At 41.6% G+C, this 16,024-nt stretch overlaps 1 protein-coding gene across 2 annotated transcripts in view; it reads left to right on the forward strand.

The window, feature by feature from the left end:
- The window catches only part of B3GLCT (beta 3-glucosyltransferase), a 125,601-nt gene that overhangs the window by 15,634 nt on the left and 93,943 nt on the right, over positions 1-16,024 (forward strand). For both annotated transcript variants that reach the window (XM_055360351.2, XM_031001436.3), the window contains exons 3-4: positions 7,537-7,576; positions 13,767-13,876. In XM_055360351.2, coding sequence (XP_055216326.2) covers positions 7,537-7,576; positions 13,767-13,876 — 150 coding nt within the window. The remainder of the gene's footprint in view (positions 1-7,536; positions 7,577-13,766; positions 13,877-16,024) is intronic.

The raw sequence follows: 16,024 nt of genomic DNA on the forward strand, positions 1-16,024 counted from the left end.
GTCTTACCAAATACCTTTTTTTATTTCTTTTTTGCGATGGAGTTTCACTCTGTCGCCCGGGCTGGAGTGCAGTGGCACGATCTCAGATCACTGCAACCTCTGCCTCCTGGGTTCAAGCGATTCTCCTGTCTCAGCCTCCCCAGTAGCTGGGAATACAGGCATGCACCACCATGCCTGGCTAATTTTTGCGTTTTTAGTGGAGACGGGGTTTCATCATGTTGCCCAGGCTGATCTCAAATTCCTGACCTCAAGTGATCCACCCACCTCAGTCTCCCAAAGTGCTGGGTGGCCAAAGTCTCCCAAAGTGCTGGGTGGCTCATGCTGGTGGCATGAGCCACCGCACCCGGCCCAGTCTTACCAAATATCTTAACCTTGGGTTTAATTTTCTCAGTCTATGAAAGGATTTTACTATGTCACAGGTGTCACAGAAACCTGATTAGTCTCTCCTTGAAGGTGGCAATGTGTGAGAGGGCATGCTGGGGCCTGGGCGGGAGACCCAAAGGTGACTATGCTACCAGAGAGTCAGAACCAGAAAGCTAGGCCAGGGGACTCGCAGAGAGCAGGCAGTACTTATCCCAATCTCAGAGCTGCTGCTTTTAAATCATTGGTTGTAGTCAGGGAATGTCTCTAAATGTTTACTAGTTGGGCTTTGCACTAGATCAGTTTAGCATGTAAAAAAGGAAACAGTAGTTTAAAATATCAGTTGTTTTTGTCATATTAAAGCTCAGTTGACTATTTTTACCCCACAATTGGTGTAAAAGCATTTTTTTAATAGAATGTTTCTTTTATCAACAGGGTGTTTATTATCTGTTTTAACTGTACTATGAGATTCTTACACAGGGGAAATGATAATACTAATTTCTTATGATTTTAAGACCTTTTATGATTAATAAAGCATTTCACACATTTAATTTAATCTTCTTAATGATCCTGTTATTTGTTAAAGCAAATATTCCCATTTACAACAGAGAAAACTTAGCGTCAGGGAAGTTATGTGATTTGACCAAGGTCACATGATTTTTTTTTTTTTCTTTTCAACTTGTGTTTTAGGTCAAGGGGTACATGTGCAAGTTTGTTACATGGGTAGATTGCATGTCATAGGGGTTTGATGGATAGATTATTTTGTCACCTAGGTAAGAAGCATAGTACCCAATAGGTCGTTTTTCAGTCCTTGCTCTCCTCCCACCCTCCACTCTCAAATACACCCCAGTGTCTATTGTTCCCTTATTTGTGTCCATGTGTACACTGTGTTTAGCTCCCACTTATAAGTGAGAACTTGTGGGCTTTCATTTTCTGTTTCTGCATTAATTGGGTTAGGCTAACGGCCTCCAGCTCCATCCATGTTGCTGCAAAGGCCATGTTCTCATTCTTTTTTATGGCTGTGTAGTATTCCATGGTGTATCCGTACCACATTTTCTTTATCCGGTCTACTGCTGATGGGCATCTAGGTTGATTCCATGTCTTTGCTATTGTGAATAGTGCTGTGATGAATATATGTGTGCATGTGTCTTTATGGCAGAACAATTTATATTCCTTTGGGTATATATCCAGTAATGAAATTGCTGAGTTGAATGGTAGTTCTATTTTATGTTGTTTGAAAAATCTCTTTCTGCAGTGGCTGAACTAGTTTACATTCTCACCAGCCATATGTAAGTGTTCCCTTTTCTCTGCAACCTTGCCAGCATCTGTTATTTTTTGACTTTTTAATAGTAATAGCCATTCTGACTAGTGTGAGATGGTATTTCATTGTGGTTTTGATTTACATTTCCCTAATGATTAGTGATGTTGAGCATTTTTTTCATATGCTTGTTGGCTGCATGTATGTCTTCTTTTGAGAAGTGTCTGTTCACGTCCTTTACCCATTTTTTAAATGGGGTTGTTTTTTGCTTGTTGATTAGCTTACATTCCTTATAGATTCTGGATATTAGCCCTTTGTCGGATGCATAGTTTGCAAATATTTTCTCCCATTCTGTAGGTTATCTGTTTACTCTGTTGATAATTTCTTTTGCTGTGGAGAAGCTCTTCATTTAATTAGGCCCACTGGTCAAATTTTGTTGTTTTGCAGTTGCTTTTGTAGTCTTCATGAAGTCTTTGCACAGACCAATGCCCAGATGGTATTTCCTATGTTTTCTTGTAGGGCTTTTATAGTTTTAGGTTTTACATGTAAGTCTTTAATTCATCTTGAGTTGATTTTTGTGTGTGATGTAAGGAAGGGGTCCAGTGTCAATCTTCTGTATATGGCTAGCCAATTATCCCAGCACCATTTATTGAATAGTGAGTCCTTTCCCCATTGCTTGTTTTTGTCAAAGATCAGGTGGTTGTAGGTGTGTGGCTTTATTTCTGGGTTCTCTAACCTGTTCCATTGGTCTATGTGTCTGTTTCTGTAGCAGTACCATGCTGTTTGGTTACTGTAGCCTTGAAGTATAGTTTGAAGTCAGGTAATATGATGCCTCCAGCTTTGTTTCTTTGGCTTAGGATTGCTTTGGCTACTTGGGCTCTTTTTGTTTCCAAATGAATTTTAGAATTTTTTTTCTAATTCTATGAAAAATGTCATTGGTAGTTTGATAGAAATAACATTGAATCTGTAAATTGCTTTGGGCAATATGGCCATTTTAACAATATTTATTCTTCCTATTCATGAACAAGGAATGTTTTTCTATTTGTTTTGTTGTCTCTGATTTTTTTCAGCAGTGTTTTGTAATGCTCCCAGAGATCTTTTACTTCCCTGGTTAGCTGTATTCCTAGGTGTTTTATTCTTTTTGTGGCTACTTTTTTTTTTTTTTTTTTTGAGATGGAGTCTCACTCTTATCACCCAGGCTGGCATGCAGTGGCGTGATCTCAGCTCACTACAACCTCCGCCTCCTGGATTCAAGCGATTCTCCTGCCTCAGCCTCCCGAGTAGCTGGGATTATAGGCGCCTGCCACCACATCTGACTAATTTCTGTATTTTTATTAGAGACAGGGTTTCACTATGTTGCTCAGGCTGGTCTCAGACTCCTGACCGCAAGTGATCCGCCTGCCTCAGCCTCCCAAAGTGCTGGGATTACAGATGTGAGCCACCACGCCGGGCCTTTTTGTGAATGGGATTGCTTTCTTAATTTGCTGTCAGCGTGGATGTTATTTGTGTATGGAAATGCTACTGATTTTTGCACATTGATTTTGTATCCTGAAACTTTGCTGAAGATTATTAGATCTTTTCTAGGTATAGTATCTTACTGTCTGTGAAGAGAGACACTTTGACTTCCTCTTTTCCTGTTTGGATGCCTTTATTTCTTTATCTTCTCCGATTGCTCTGGCTAGACTTCCAATACTATATTGAATAGGAGTGGTGAGAGTGGGCATCCTTGTCTTGTTCCTGTTTTCAAGGGGAAAGCTTCCAGCTTTTACCCATTCCGTATGATGTTAGCTATGGGTTTGTCATAGACGGCTTTTATTATTTTGAGGTGTGTACCTTTGATGCCTAATTTGTTGATAGTTTTTAACATGAAAGGATGCTGAATTTTATCAGAAGCCTTTTTTTTTTTTTTTTGCTTCTATTCAGGTGATCATGTGGTTTTTGAAAAAGCCCTGGACAGATAGATTCATAGCCAAATTCTACCAGATGTGTAAAGCGCTGGTTCCAGTCCTAGTGAAACCCTTCCAAAAAATTGAGGAAGAGGGACTGCTCCCTTACTCATTCTGTGAGGCCAGTATCATTCTGATACCAAAACCTGGCAGAGAGACAACAAAAAAAGAAAACGTCAGGCCAATATCCCTGGTGAACATAGATGTAAAAATCTTCAACAAAAACGCTAGCAAACGAAATTCAGCAGCACATCAAAAGCTAATCCACCACAGTTAAGTAGGCTTTATTCTTAGGAGGCAAGGTTGGTTCATCATAAGCAAATCAATAAATGCGATTCATCACCTAAACACATGATTATTAAAAAGTAAAGTTAGAATCCAAATTTTCTGAATCCTTGAATATTTCTCACTTTACTGTTTTATATTACACAGCCCTGTGCATTATGATGTGTGTATTTGGCAATAATGAGGATCATTTATGACACATTTAAAGTGCTACCTAATCCTGTGGTAGCACTCAAAGTCCTTGTGACTTTGAGCTCTGAATGACAGGCATAAGGTTAACACTGGTCACAAGAACCAAAGTGTTGAAGTTCATCTCTTCTCCACCACTAGCCAGTTGTGGGGCTTAGTGAACCTCGCTGTGCTCAGCCTCCTCATCTGTAAGATGGGGTAGTAGGACCTACCTCACAGGGCTGTTTTGAAGATTAAGTGTGCCTGTTTATAGCTTAGAACAATGCCAGGTCCTGTTTAAACGTTTACCTGATACAAGAACAATTCCTATAAGCAGCCTTTTAAGAGGTTGCATAAGCCATCTTTCCTACCTGAACAAATCAAAGTAAAGAGGAACTGCTTTTGTCTGTTAAATTTGTTCTATGGACGTAGTTGACTTCATATGAAGTAGTTGATGATAATGATGAAAAAAGGGTAGGTGCCAATATTATTGAGCATTTGCTTTGTGCAGACCCTGTGCTCAGCATTTTACTATCTTGTTCAACCTACAACACAATCCTGTGAAGTGGGTCTTGTCATTATTATTCCTATTCCAGTTGAAACAGGCCTGAGCTAGTTGGTGGTGCAGGCAGAATTAGAGCCCAGGGCCGACTGAGTGTAATCATGAACACATCTCATTATTTTATTCAGAATCTCTGGGGCAGTGGTGGGTAGTTGTGACTGGGTGGAAGATTCCATTTTACTTCTCTTCCCTTTAAAAGATTCCATATAAAATTCTTTCGAGGGTGTCATATCTTCTTTTAATGAAGGACTTATAAACTAAGCATTACATGTATGGATTGCAAGTGTTGTTCAAATCTTTTGTGACTTAAAAAATAAAACCTGTGGCAAAGGGTGACTTTAATGTGCCTTTTCCTGGCTAGCATAGGAGCTGTCTGTGGGGTAGAGATTAATGGCAAATCTCTTTCATATCTGAATAGCAATTCAGTTGACTTATAAAACCTTGACAGTGAGCACATTTTGATTGATATTGATAGCGTAAGAAACATGTGGCGGCAGAAATAATAAAACAAACCATGTGTTTCCTTCATCTTAGGAAGAACTAAGTCTTTTCACAAGGGAAGCTGGAGACAGAATTTTAATTGTTCTGTTAATTTAGTCTAATTTTCTTTCTCACAGGGGAAATTAGTCAAGACCATTTTGGTTCCATCTCAATTCACCTTATTCAACTGTTTCTTGCATATTTGATTTTTACAGTTTACAAATTGAACCCCTTGAAATGGCTAATCATTTCCTAGCTATTGTGTCAGTCAACAGAGCTGCTGTGTTTAATAGCAAAGAGAAAGATGTATCATTTTCGTTGCTATTCTTTGATTTCACAAAGATAGCTATCTGATGGAAAGTCCAGTTGGTTTTTCAGCTTCAGTTGCTTAGTCTAGAACTGTAGCATTCTGGATATTTTTCATCTTTTAACATGTTGATGAAGGTGACTTTTGCTTTCTATATTATTTTTTAGCTCACTCTCAAAATCTATTCACATCTAATGATGTGTATTTTTTAAAGCATGCTTCCCGAGGAAGGCTGGGCAGGCGTTATCATGGCAGTGTGAGGAAGAGCATTGGGACCGAGTTAGGAGACCTGGTTTGTAATTCTGGTTCTGTGGCCAGAATTACTGCTGGACCTTGGGAAAATGATTTATCTTTTCTGAGCCTCTGTTATCTCATTTGCAAAAGGGGAGTGTTGGGTTGAATCATCTCCAATGCTGTTTTTAGATCTAACAATTCTATTTTTCCAGGAGCCTCAGCTGGCAGCCAAAGCTGTGGCATCCAGAAGGCAGCTTGGCCTGGGGCAGGTGGTGGGTTGCCAGTGGAGCCAAATGGCTCCTCTGGAGCTCAGGCTGGCCCCTTCCCTGAGGGCAGGTTGTCTTCCTGGTCAAGAGTGGCATTTAGAGTAAGTCTGCACATGCTGACTTACGGTGATAACCTGGCTTTGGTTCAGCGCATTCAGGGAACTGGATTGAGCTTTCCAGTCTTTTTTAGTAATTTCTTCCAGATCTACCTGTTTCATCAGGATTAAGTTAGGTGTCACTTGATCCATCCTGAGAGTTAACAAATCAGCATATAACTATAGGTTCTCCTCTACTCAGTGGCATTTCTAGTCTCGAGACAAAGATAATTTCAGAATATGCCACTAAAGGTAGTCGCTCCCCTGTGTTTAGCATTCTCTTCCCCGAGTGTTGTCATGGTCCCTTTGGTATTCTTAGAGGATGCATCTCTGTGGATACGTCTCTTGGCTTTTAAGCTGCTCCCAATTTTGTTGGTAAGGGCTCACGACCACATTTCTTGTTGCAGTCTGTGAAGAAAATTGAAGGATATTTGCCACTGTCCCATTGTCATAATTATAGCATATGACTGTTGAAAGCAAGAAAGGGCAATTAGGGAGAAAATTCCTTCTTAGTCTGCAGAGAAGACAATGAAAATGGCACATTTAGCTGCTGACACTTTGCACTTTGCCAGATAAATCTTTTGAGAGTTCCTCCGTTGATTTACACAGAGTCGAGGTCGGGTATTTCTGTGCCCACATCCCGATTGCTGTGTCTGGAGCTCTCCAGCTCTTAAGGTGCCCCTTCTGTGCTCCTGATTTTTTTTTTTTTTTTTTTTTTTTGATATGGAGTCTTGCTCTGTTGCCCAGGCTGGAATGCAGTGGCACGATCTTGGCTCACTGCAATCTCCGCCTCCTGGGTTCAAGCGATTCTCCTGCCTTAGCCTCCTGATTGGCTGGGACTACAGGCGCCTGCCATCATGCCCGGCTACCTTTTGTATTTTTAGTAGGGATGGGGTTTTCCGTATTGGCCAGGCTGGTCTTGAACTCCTGACCTTGTGATCCACCTGCCTCGACCTCCCAAAGTGCTGGGGTTACAGGTATGAGCCACCACACCCAGCCTCTGTGCTCCTGAATTCTGGTGACAACCATAGGCTGGCCTCTGAGGCCCTGTGCAGGCCCCTAGGACTACTCCTCAGGTTGGAGAGAACATTGTGGTAACATTCTTGAAGACAGCATGACTGCACCCAAAAGATGATAAAGTGCAATAATTAGTAGAACTTATCTTCATGAGGAGCACCCTGCCAGGTTCGAGACTATCCTCTGATATGTTCCTAATGCTTTATGGTTTACAGGGCTTTAAAAATAGACCCTCCTGAGAATATCATGAACCAGTTAAACATTCACTGCATCTTACACAATAGGAAAGAGCTTCAGCTCAATCAATTGACTTGCCCAAGATCACATGAGAAGGGCACAGCCCCACCTAAGAAGTCTGTCATGATACAGAAGTACATCATTGCTCCGTGGTCCCTTAGGTTTTGGTCTCATTTCTTTAGGGAAGTGTTTCCAAGCTCCCTTTTTCAAATCTTCCTCCCATGTGCTGATACATACCATGCACCATGCATGTTTACTCAGTGTACTGCTGGCTTTGTTATGTACTGAGATTCATCTTTTTCTCTTTCATTTAAAATACAGGATTTGGAGAAAAGTGGTATATCAAGGAAAAATGACATAGGTAAGTAATGATTTTTTTTACCTAAGAGTGTGTACTTAGGTGTATTTTGTATGAATTATATTTCCACGAAGTGATTTTTTTCTGATTTTATTTATGGGGTAAATATTGTTGTTCAAATATTCTGTCTTTGGCCCAGCCTAACGTTTGCTTTCCTGAAGATGTGGGGCGAACACCTCTCAGATGGGCATGTTGGCATGTGGTGGATTTATGTTTACTCAGTGAGATATGTTGGATTTAATTCCCTCTGGCATCATTCGTTGAGCTTCCAGTAAGGATAAAGCACCATGCCTGGTGGGCTCTCTGGGGGAATGCAGAGGGGAAGGAGACATGGTCCCTGTTATTAAGGACCCACATGATGTGGGAGAACAGAACAAGCTGTGACATTAGCGCAGGCCGTCCGGGAGCAGGCTGTCCACTTGCTGACCTGCAGACACCTCCATGCCTTTCAGGAGTCAGCTCACCAGTCACGTCTGCCAAACTTGTCCCAAGCATCCTGGCCTGGAAGCTGTTACCCCTTCCTTTGTAAGGCATCATACTTCTATCATTGCCCATTCCTTATTTGTACTCCTTTTGAAACACCCTCTCCACCATAGTTTGTAAGTATCTTCAGAAATGTGACCAGGAGTTAGACTTTAAAAAAAAAATTAATGGGAAGCATGCCCAGTGTGTAAGGCCACACCTCTGTGTGTAGGGGTGAGTTTGTCCCTGAAGGGTGTGAATTTTGTCAACATCTTTCCTCCCAGGGTAGGAGGAATGACCCAAGTCTGGAACACAATCAGCCAGGACCTGGACACCAGTAGCAGTGGAACCTCACAGGAAGCCTATGGTGTCAGGGGGTATGCGGTCCATGGGAGAAGTCTCCCTTCAGACACAGGTGGTTGGCTCACCTCCAGTTTCATGATGGATAAGCCTGGGTTCCAGGAAACAAGAAGGGAACAATATGCTCTTCTTGCTTCCTCTCCACTATTTTCCATGGAGACCTGGAAGGCGAGCTCTAGATAAGAGGGAAAAGGATAAAGGAAAGTGTTCCTTTCTAGGCCTTCCCTTCCTGGGCCTGGGTTCTGAGGGGTGCAGAAGTTCAGGAGAGACCCCCGCCCCCGGGTGGAAGTGGGAGGATGACCTGTCTTGGGCACGCATATCTAGGGCCCACAGGGGAGTGTTTTGGGGTCTGTGAGCAGCTGTATTTAAGGAACCACGTCAAGTTGTTGCTTTTTCTTTGTATTATAACACCCTGTATGGTTTAGCCATGCCTTTCCATGTGGAGATTTTCTTCCCTGCTACCAACTGTGTGGCTTTGAGCATTTATTTGTAGTTTATGGGAGCAGATGAGTCTCTGGTTATTAAATGAATTAATGATGCAAGTCTGGAACATGGGCTTGAAACTACAAAGGGGAAGTTACCTTGGACAAGTAAATTTATATTCTTGCAATTGCACATGGCAAGTCGAGTGATACCTAACTTGGTATCAGTTCATCTGAAAAAGACCCAGGGGACTTCTTTGTCACAATCTTTGTGTGAGCCTACAAGACCAGGAGGCTACTAAAGATCCTGGGCAGTTGCAGTGACAACAGTAGATTCAGGGCACCGAGAGCATGGCTCACAGTCAGAGCTGGGAGATAGCCTCCATGCACGGGATGCTGTTTCTCCTTCAGCTTCCTGCCTAATTGATAGATTCACTAGTATATGATTATTCTCACCAAGTAAACATAATTGGAGTGGCCCGCTTTGTGCGTGTGTGTTTGTGGGTGTGTGTGTATGCATGCATATTTATTCCTCAGCTTTAAATCATAAGGCTGCTTGTTACAGCTTCTATCAGAAGTACATCGTATTGGTTTTTCATCAGAAAAACACCAGCATGATGAAACCCATTTTTCTAGGTAATTTCTGACCAGGAAGATGAGCACTTTACAGTACAGTGCTTGGCCCATGGTAGGTGCTCAGCAACTGAAGACATAGAGAGCATTTGGTTTCTTCTGCTTTCATAGAAGAATCATTGCTCTTTAGCATCAATTTTCTAACTATCTCTCTGTCCTGCTGCCTTTCCTGAGCACTGTCTGCCACTCACCATTGGCTTTGGCATTGCATTGGCCCTTTAGGTATCCTTGGCTAATTTCTTTATCTTCCCCTTCTAGCCTGTCACTCTGATTATTATTGTCAGGCACTTAGTGTGCGGCCCATTTATTGCCCATTCCTGGGGGAGAAACAATGACGATCCATCTTGAGTTGTGACAGTGTTTGCTGAAGGCAGATTGCAGTGAGTTTAAAGAAGTGCAACCAAGATGATAAGGAAATCGTGGAATTGTCTTATTTAGCTCTGTGGACTGGGCAGCAGGAGCTTAAGAGTCAGGTGGTTGGATGGCATACACAGAGAAGACAGCTACCAAGATAAGCTCTGGGATCTGGACTCAGCCAGAATGTGATTCAGTGAAGGGACGGCTTAGGCTGTATGTCAGAAAATATTTCTTGGTACTGGTATAAAGAACAGCAGGAATTTAAACACATAAGCTGTTTTCAGCACCGAACTGTACTAACTATACTAACCTGGTTCTTTTCTGGAATGGGTTGGGGCTGACTAGCATGTCAATGATCTTCCGGCATTCATTATGATCAGGGTTGCAGGAGCTCCCCTTCCCTTTAGCCTTGTCCTCGATAATACCCCCATGCGTCCTGTTCCTTGGCCATGACCTAACCGTTAGTATTTTCCTGCCCTAAATTTGATTCTGTCCTAAACTTTCACTGCTCCCTCTGTGGGGAGGGTCTTCCCACCCCTTTTTTCCCCCATCTTCGGGACAGTGGCCTCCTTCCCTCCTTTGGGAAGTCCCCACTGCCTGGGACCCCACTTGGCTCATGAGGCCCTTCCCCCACTTGAAAGTGATTAATCTAGAGCCCAAGCCTCTCAGCATGGTATATAAATCCCTCATGATTTGTCTTAACGGATCTGCCTCCCTTTCTAACTTTATCACCTACTGTACCCCGCTGTGCTCCTTTTCTCAGAAATGCCTGACAGACATGGTCGTTCACTCAGGGAGACTGCAGAGATACCACAGGCTGTGGGCTCTGTGGTGATCCCACTGATCTGCTACCCTCTGTGTGTGTGTCTGCTGCTTTTTAAAGGAAACTCAGGAAATACCTCCTCCTGGAAGCTCTCCTTGCACTCGCCCCCGATCGTCTGGGCTCCAGTGCCCTGTGCTCAGTTAGCTCTGGCTTTCCACTTACTGCTTTGTGTTATAATGGCCTGCCTATGAACGAGGCTCAGACGCTCCAGGGCTGTGACTGGGCTCACTCATTCTTGTATCACAGAGCCCTACACTTAGTAGGTACTCAGAAGATGTTTGCTGAATGAATGAATGAAGCGTGCATGATTGAAGTATAGGAAAAAGGGAGAGGCCAGCATGATTTCTTAGTGGCTATGTTAAAAAGAGGGCAGATACAACTCACAGGACATGACCCAGGTGTGGGAAGAATTTGCTCTTTAATCTTGCAAATCCTCTTCCCTGTATGGAAATGCTGTTGTCTTCAATGAGAAGACAGTGGGAGCTTTGCTGAGCTGGTAGGAGTGGCAGGAGTTGGTTACTGTGATGAGCGGTGAGCGCAGGATTAAGCTTTTTATTTATTTATTTATTTTTTTTTAGAGATGTAGTCTTGCTGTGTTGCTCAGGCTGACCTCAAACTCCTGGGCCCAAGCAATCCTCCCACTTCAGCTTTCCAAGTAGCTGAGACTTCAGGTGCATGCCACCATGCCCAGCTAGGATTAACCTTTTGATAGAGAAATCTACTCTTTAAAAAATGTATTAGGAAATAATTTGAACATATAAGAAGTTATAAAGAGAATAATATGAACATTCATGTATTATATGTTCATTAGATTAAGAAATAAAATATCACCTAGATTAAGAAATTAAATACCATTAACACAGCTGAAACCTTTTAACCATTATCCTGATTTGGTATTTATCATACTCACGTAATCTTTTATACTTTCACATGCTATGTGTGTGTATGTTTGGTATATATACATTTTAATATATTTATGTTTATATTGTTGCAAACTATTATATAGTTATTCTTTTGCAACTTGCTTTTTTCAGCATTATAACTATGGGATTTATCCATCTGGATTGATACATGTAGTACTGGTTAATTTTTATTGCTGCATAGTATTCAAGTTAATATATCTTGTTAGTGGATATTTTTGTAGCTTCCCATTTTTTTCTTTTACACAGTGCCACTGTAAACACTTTTGTCACATATCCTTGTGCACACATCTGAGTTTCTCAAGGATGATTAATAAGAGTGGAATTTCTGGGTCATTGGGAATGTGCATCTTCTTTATTAAATTAAAAAAAATTATTCTCTGAGGCTTATTTACTCCATTCTTAACAAAAAGAAATCCTTATAACCTCTTTAGATGTGTCAGTTTATATTAATGTTTCAGATGTAGTAGATCCAAGATAAGAATTCAGTTGAAACTGAAGACGCCCATTTAAGTCTTACCCATGTGTCCAACATATAAAGCCGAGAAGCTGGTTTAAAATAGAGACAGGTATATGGAATGTTCCTATTTATGTAAACTCCTAAAGAAAAGGAATTAGGTCATATTCAGTAGGCTGTTCAGCATTTCCTTTTACATATTTTATTTAGTTTTAACCAAAGAGCATTTTAGATTATTTTTAGGATCTAGATGGCTCACTGTGGAGCTAACTGTTGTGTGAATATTTGAGCAAGTGAATGAATGAATGGGCCTATAGAATAGAGCATAAGAACAATCAAATATAATGGAATAAAATTAAAATCAAATTAGGGTCTCTGAGCTGAGGTGTTAAAGAGAAAGATTCATGGTGGGGGAAAGGTCCCCACAGGGCTTTGCTGACAATCTGGCTGAAGGCTAGAATTTATGTGGCACCTTCCTCTGCCAACATTCCTGTCTGGTGGCAGGGTGCTGACACAATCACTGTTCTATCCATTTCTTTGTTATAGGCCCAGAACCTGGGGAGGCCTACCGTGTTTCTCTGGGAGGCAGCCTTGCTACTGCCATTGGCAAGCCCTCTGATGGTCTTTGTGGGCAGGACATACTCGGGTTTCCTTCCTGCTCGCCGTTGTAAAAAGCTGGCTGCCTTCAGGTGCATCTCTAGCAGGCTGGTGAATACTGCCAGCATGGGGTGTTATAGATGGGCTTTATGCAGGACTTCATGCTAAAGCCCTGTTGCTGAGGAATTGCTGTGGCCGGTTTTCTGGAGATAACACCTAATCCTGGCTAGGTACCTTATGAAGTAGGGTAGGGATTATTGAGTTACTTATTTGCAAACCCTTGTGAACTCATGGGAGATGGGCAGTTACTGTTGAGTGTCACCTTAAAGGACCATTCAGAACATTCTTGAAGTAGTGTAGTAGTGAGCTAGGACTACATAACAAAGTACCACAAAACGTGGCTTAGTACAAGCAACAGAAATGTATTGTCTCACAGTTCTGGAGGTTAGAAGTCTGACATCAAGATGTGGGCAGGGTTGGTTCCTTCTGAGAGCTGGGAAGGAAGGATCTGTTCCAGGCCTCTGTCTTTGGCTTGTAGATGGCTATCTTCTCTGTGTGTCTCCTCATATCATCTTCCTTCTGTGTGTGTCATTTATGTGTCCAAATTTCTAAGGAGACTGGTTATATTGGATTAAGGTTCACCCTGATGACCTCGCTTTAACTTGATTACCTCTGTAAAAACCCAATTCTAAATGAAGTCACATTCTGAGGTGTTGGGGGTTAGGACTTAAAAAATATGAATTTTAGAGGACATGTTTCAACTTATAACAGGTAGCAGCACAGTGTAGGATTGTGTGGGAATTGTTAAAAAGATACTTGTGAAAGTTAGATTTTCAGCTACTGGGAAGATTAGTGTTCTAGATATTTTCACACATTTTCAGCCATTCTTTCTGACATATGCAGGAGCATATTCTCAGTTTGGTGCCATAGACTGGGTCTGGTACAGTCAGCTTATTTACTTGCTAACTTCTAGGAAGGAAGCTTGGGAAACAGTTTAAAAAGAGAGAAAATTTTGTCTCTAGAATTACATACGAATTGATTTTTTCCCATTAAGAGTTGACTGCCTGAAGGTTTGCTTTGTAGCTATTTTTTCACTTGTTTTCAAGTTCATTTTAATAATTGTGTAAAAAGAAATACCTGAAAACTATTTTTTTTGTTCTAGACTTAAAAGGAATTGTATTCGTCATCCAGAGTCAAAGTAATTCTTTTCATGCAAAGAGAGCAGAGCAGTTAAAAAAAAGCATCTTAAAGCAGGCTGCAGATCTTACACAGGTATGTAGCGATGGCTGGGGGGTCTGCCAGTTATGTATTTGTTGATTACCTTGATGTTTTCCAAAACACTGGATCTGTGGAGAATCAGTTTTTATTTAGACGAGAATAACTCCTCTGACTCATTTTGCTTATTTAATATTGAGTATTTGTTGTTGAAAATGTTTTGGTCAGCTGGGCGTGGTGGCTCACGCCTGTAATCCCAGCACTGTGGGAGGCCAAGGTGGGCGGATCCCTTGACGTCAGGCATTGGAGACCAGCCTGGCCAACATGGCGAAACCCCATCTCTACTAAAAATACAAAAATTAGCAGGGCCTGGTGATGCATGCCTGTAATCCCAGCTACTCAGGAGGCTGAGGCAGAAGAATCACTTGAACCCAGGAGGCAGAGGTTGCAGTGAGCCAAGATCACACTACTGCACTCCAGCCTGGGTGACAGAGTGGGACTCTGTCTCAAAAAAAAAAAAGAAAAAAAATGTTTTGGTTAATTCCTAATGCACAAATTATCATATTCTGAATTGTGTGTGTGTGTGTGTGTATATATATATATATATAAATATATATAAATTTAAGAGAACTATATAATTGTGTGAGGCAACTGTAGATTTGTCACGAAGTATGATAAAAGCAAGTAGAAGAAATAACTTTTTAAAGGCAAGGCTTAAAATAGAGATAATTAATGTTCAAAATTTTGGTAACAAGTTCTAAGGCAATTTTCATGTTGGAATAACATTTTCATTAATCTTAGTGCAGTGCTTCCTCTATGAGTCTCTTAATCTGCTTTTTTAATTGGATGTCATTAATTTAACTTTTGAGTTGATTTATAATGTAATATTCCAGAAGGATTATGGAGAGAAAAATCTACGCATATAGGTACATTTTAATAACATTTAAAATAGGCATGAACAGAATATAAAGCTGCTCTGAATAATGCTGGAGGTTTGGAGTGAGGGAGGATCTACCTTGTGCTGCCCTATAGGTGCTTTCCTTCTTTAGCTAAGTAAGTCCATCAAGACCTCTGCACCATGTTGTGATGTCCTTCAAGACCGAAGTGCTTGCCTGTAGATAAATGCTATCCCTTTGTTCTCCCAGGAAAGAACTCTTTGACAAGAGACATATGTGCGTGACAGATTGTTTTCTTTCTCTTCATGGGTATTGGAAAATAAAGGGTCAGAAACGTCAGTGGAAACATAAACAGCCTTAACAGTATTCAAGGCAAGGAACTGCTGGGAATAAGGTTTATTGTGCTTAATATTTAAATGCTTTATATATAAACTGTATCAAACTGTCTTGCGTCCCTGCAAGGCCAGGTTCTCTGGGTTGCTCTGCTTGAAACATCGTACTTTCTCAAGGGAGAGGAAAGTAACACATGCTATAGATTGTTTTTCAGTAGTCAGAGATAGGAGCAGCTTGATAAGTTAAAAATTTTTCTTTTTTGGCTGGGTGCAGTGGCTCACGCCTATAATCCCAGCACTTTGGGAGGCCGAGGTGGGTGGATCATGAGGTTGAGAGATGGAGACCATCCTGGCCAACATGGTGAAACCCTGTCTCTACTAAAAATATAAAAATTAGCTGGGCGTGGTGGTGCGCGCCTGTAGTCCCAGCTGCTCAGGAGACTGAGGCAGGAGAATCACTTGAACCCAGGAGACAGAGGTTGCAGTGAACTGAGATTGCGCCACTGCCCTCCAGCCTGGTGACAGAGCAAGATTCTGTCTCAAAGAAAAAAAAAATTTTTTTTTCTTTTTTTTGGAAACCTAACTTTTGGAGGTTTTCTCCTACTAAATCTTCCTGGATTTTATTAGAGAGGCAGACATGCAGCAATCTTGACTGGCTGGCTTCTTCCATCTGCTCTGCTGGAGGTGCTAGTGGGGTGGCCACGTGCAGGCTGCTGCAGGGAGGAGGGGGAGCCAGGAGCCCAGGTAATCCATCCCTCAGGTGGATCCAGGGAAGCTCTAACTGGATTTTGCTCAGTCAGACCTTGCCAGTTACCCCAAATTTTGTGATCAGTGATGACATCAGAACCACAGTTAGGCATCCCTTACTCATATGAATTAAGAGCACACTTTTCCCTATGTCACCTGCATGTGCCCCTGCTCCCAGCAATACCTTTCGTTTTGCAGATACAGATTTGTGTTTTTTAGATTATGTATCT

Source organism: Gorilla gorilla, chromosome 14 (assembly GCF_029281585.2).
Source record: "Gorilla gorilla gorilla isolate KB3781 chromosome 14, NHGRI_mGorGor1-v2.1_pri, whole genome shotgun sequence".
Classification (NCBI taxonomy): Eukaryota; Metazoa; Chordata; class Mammalia; order Primates; family Hominidae; genus Gorilla; species Gorilla gorilla.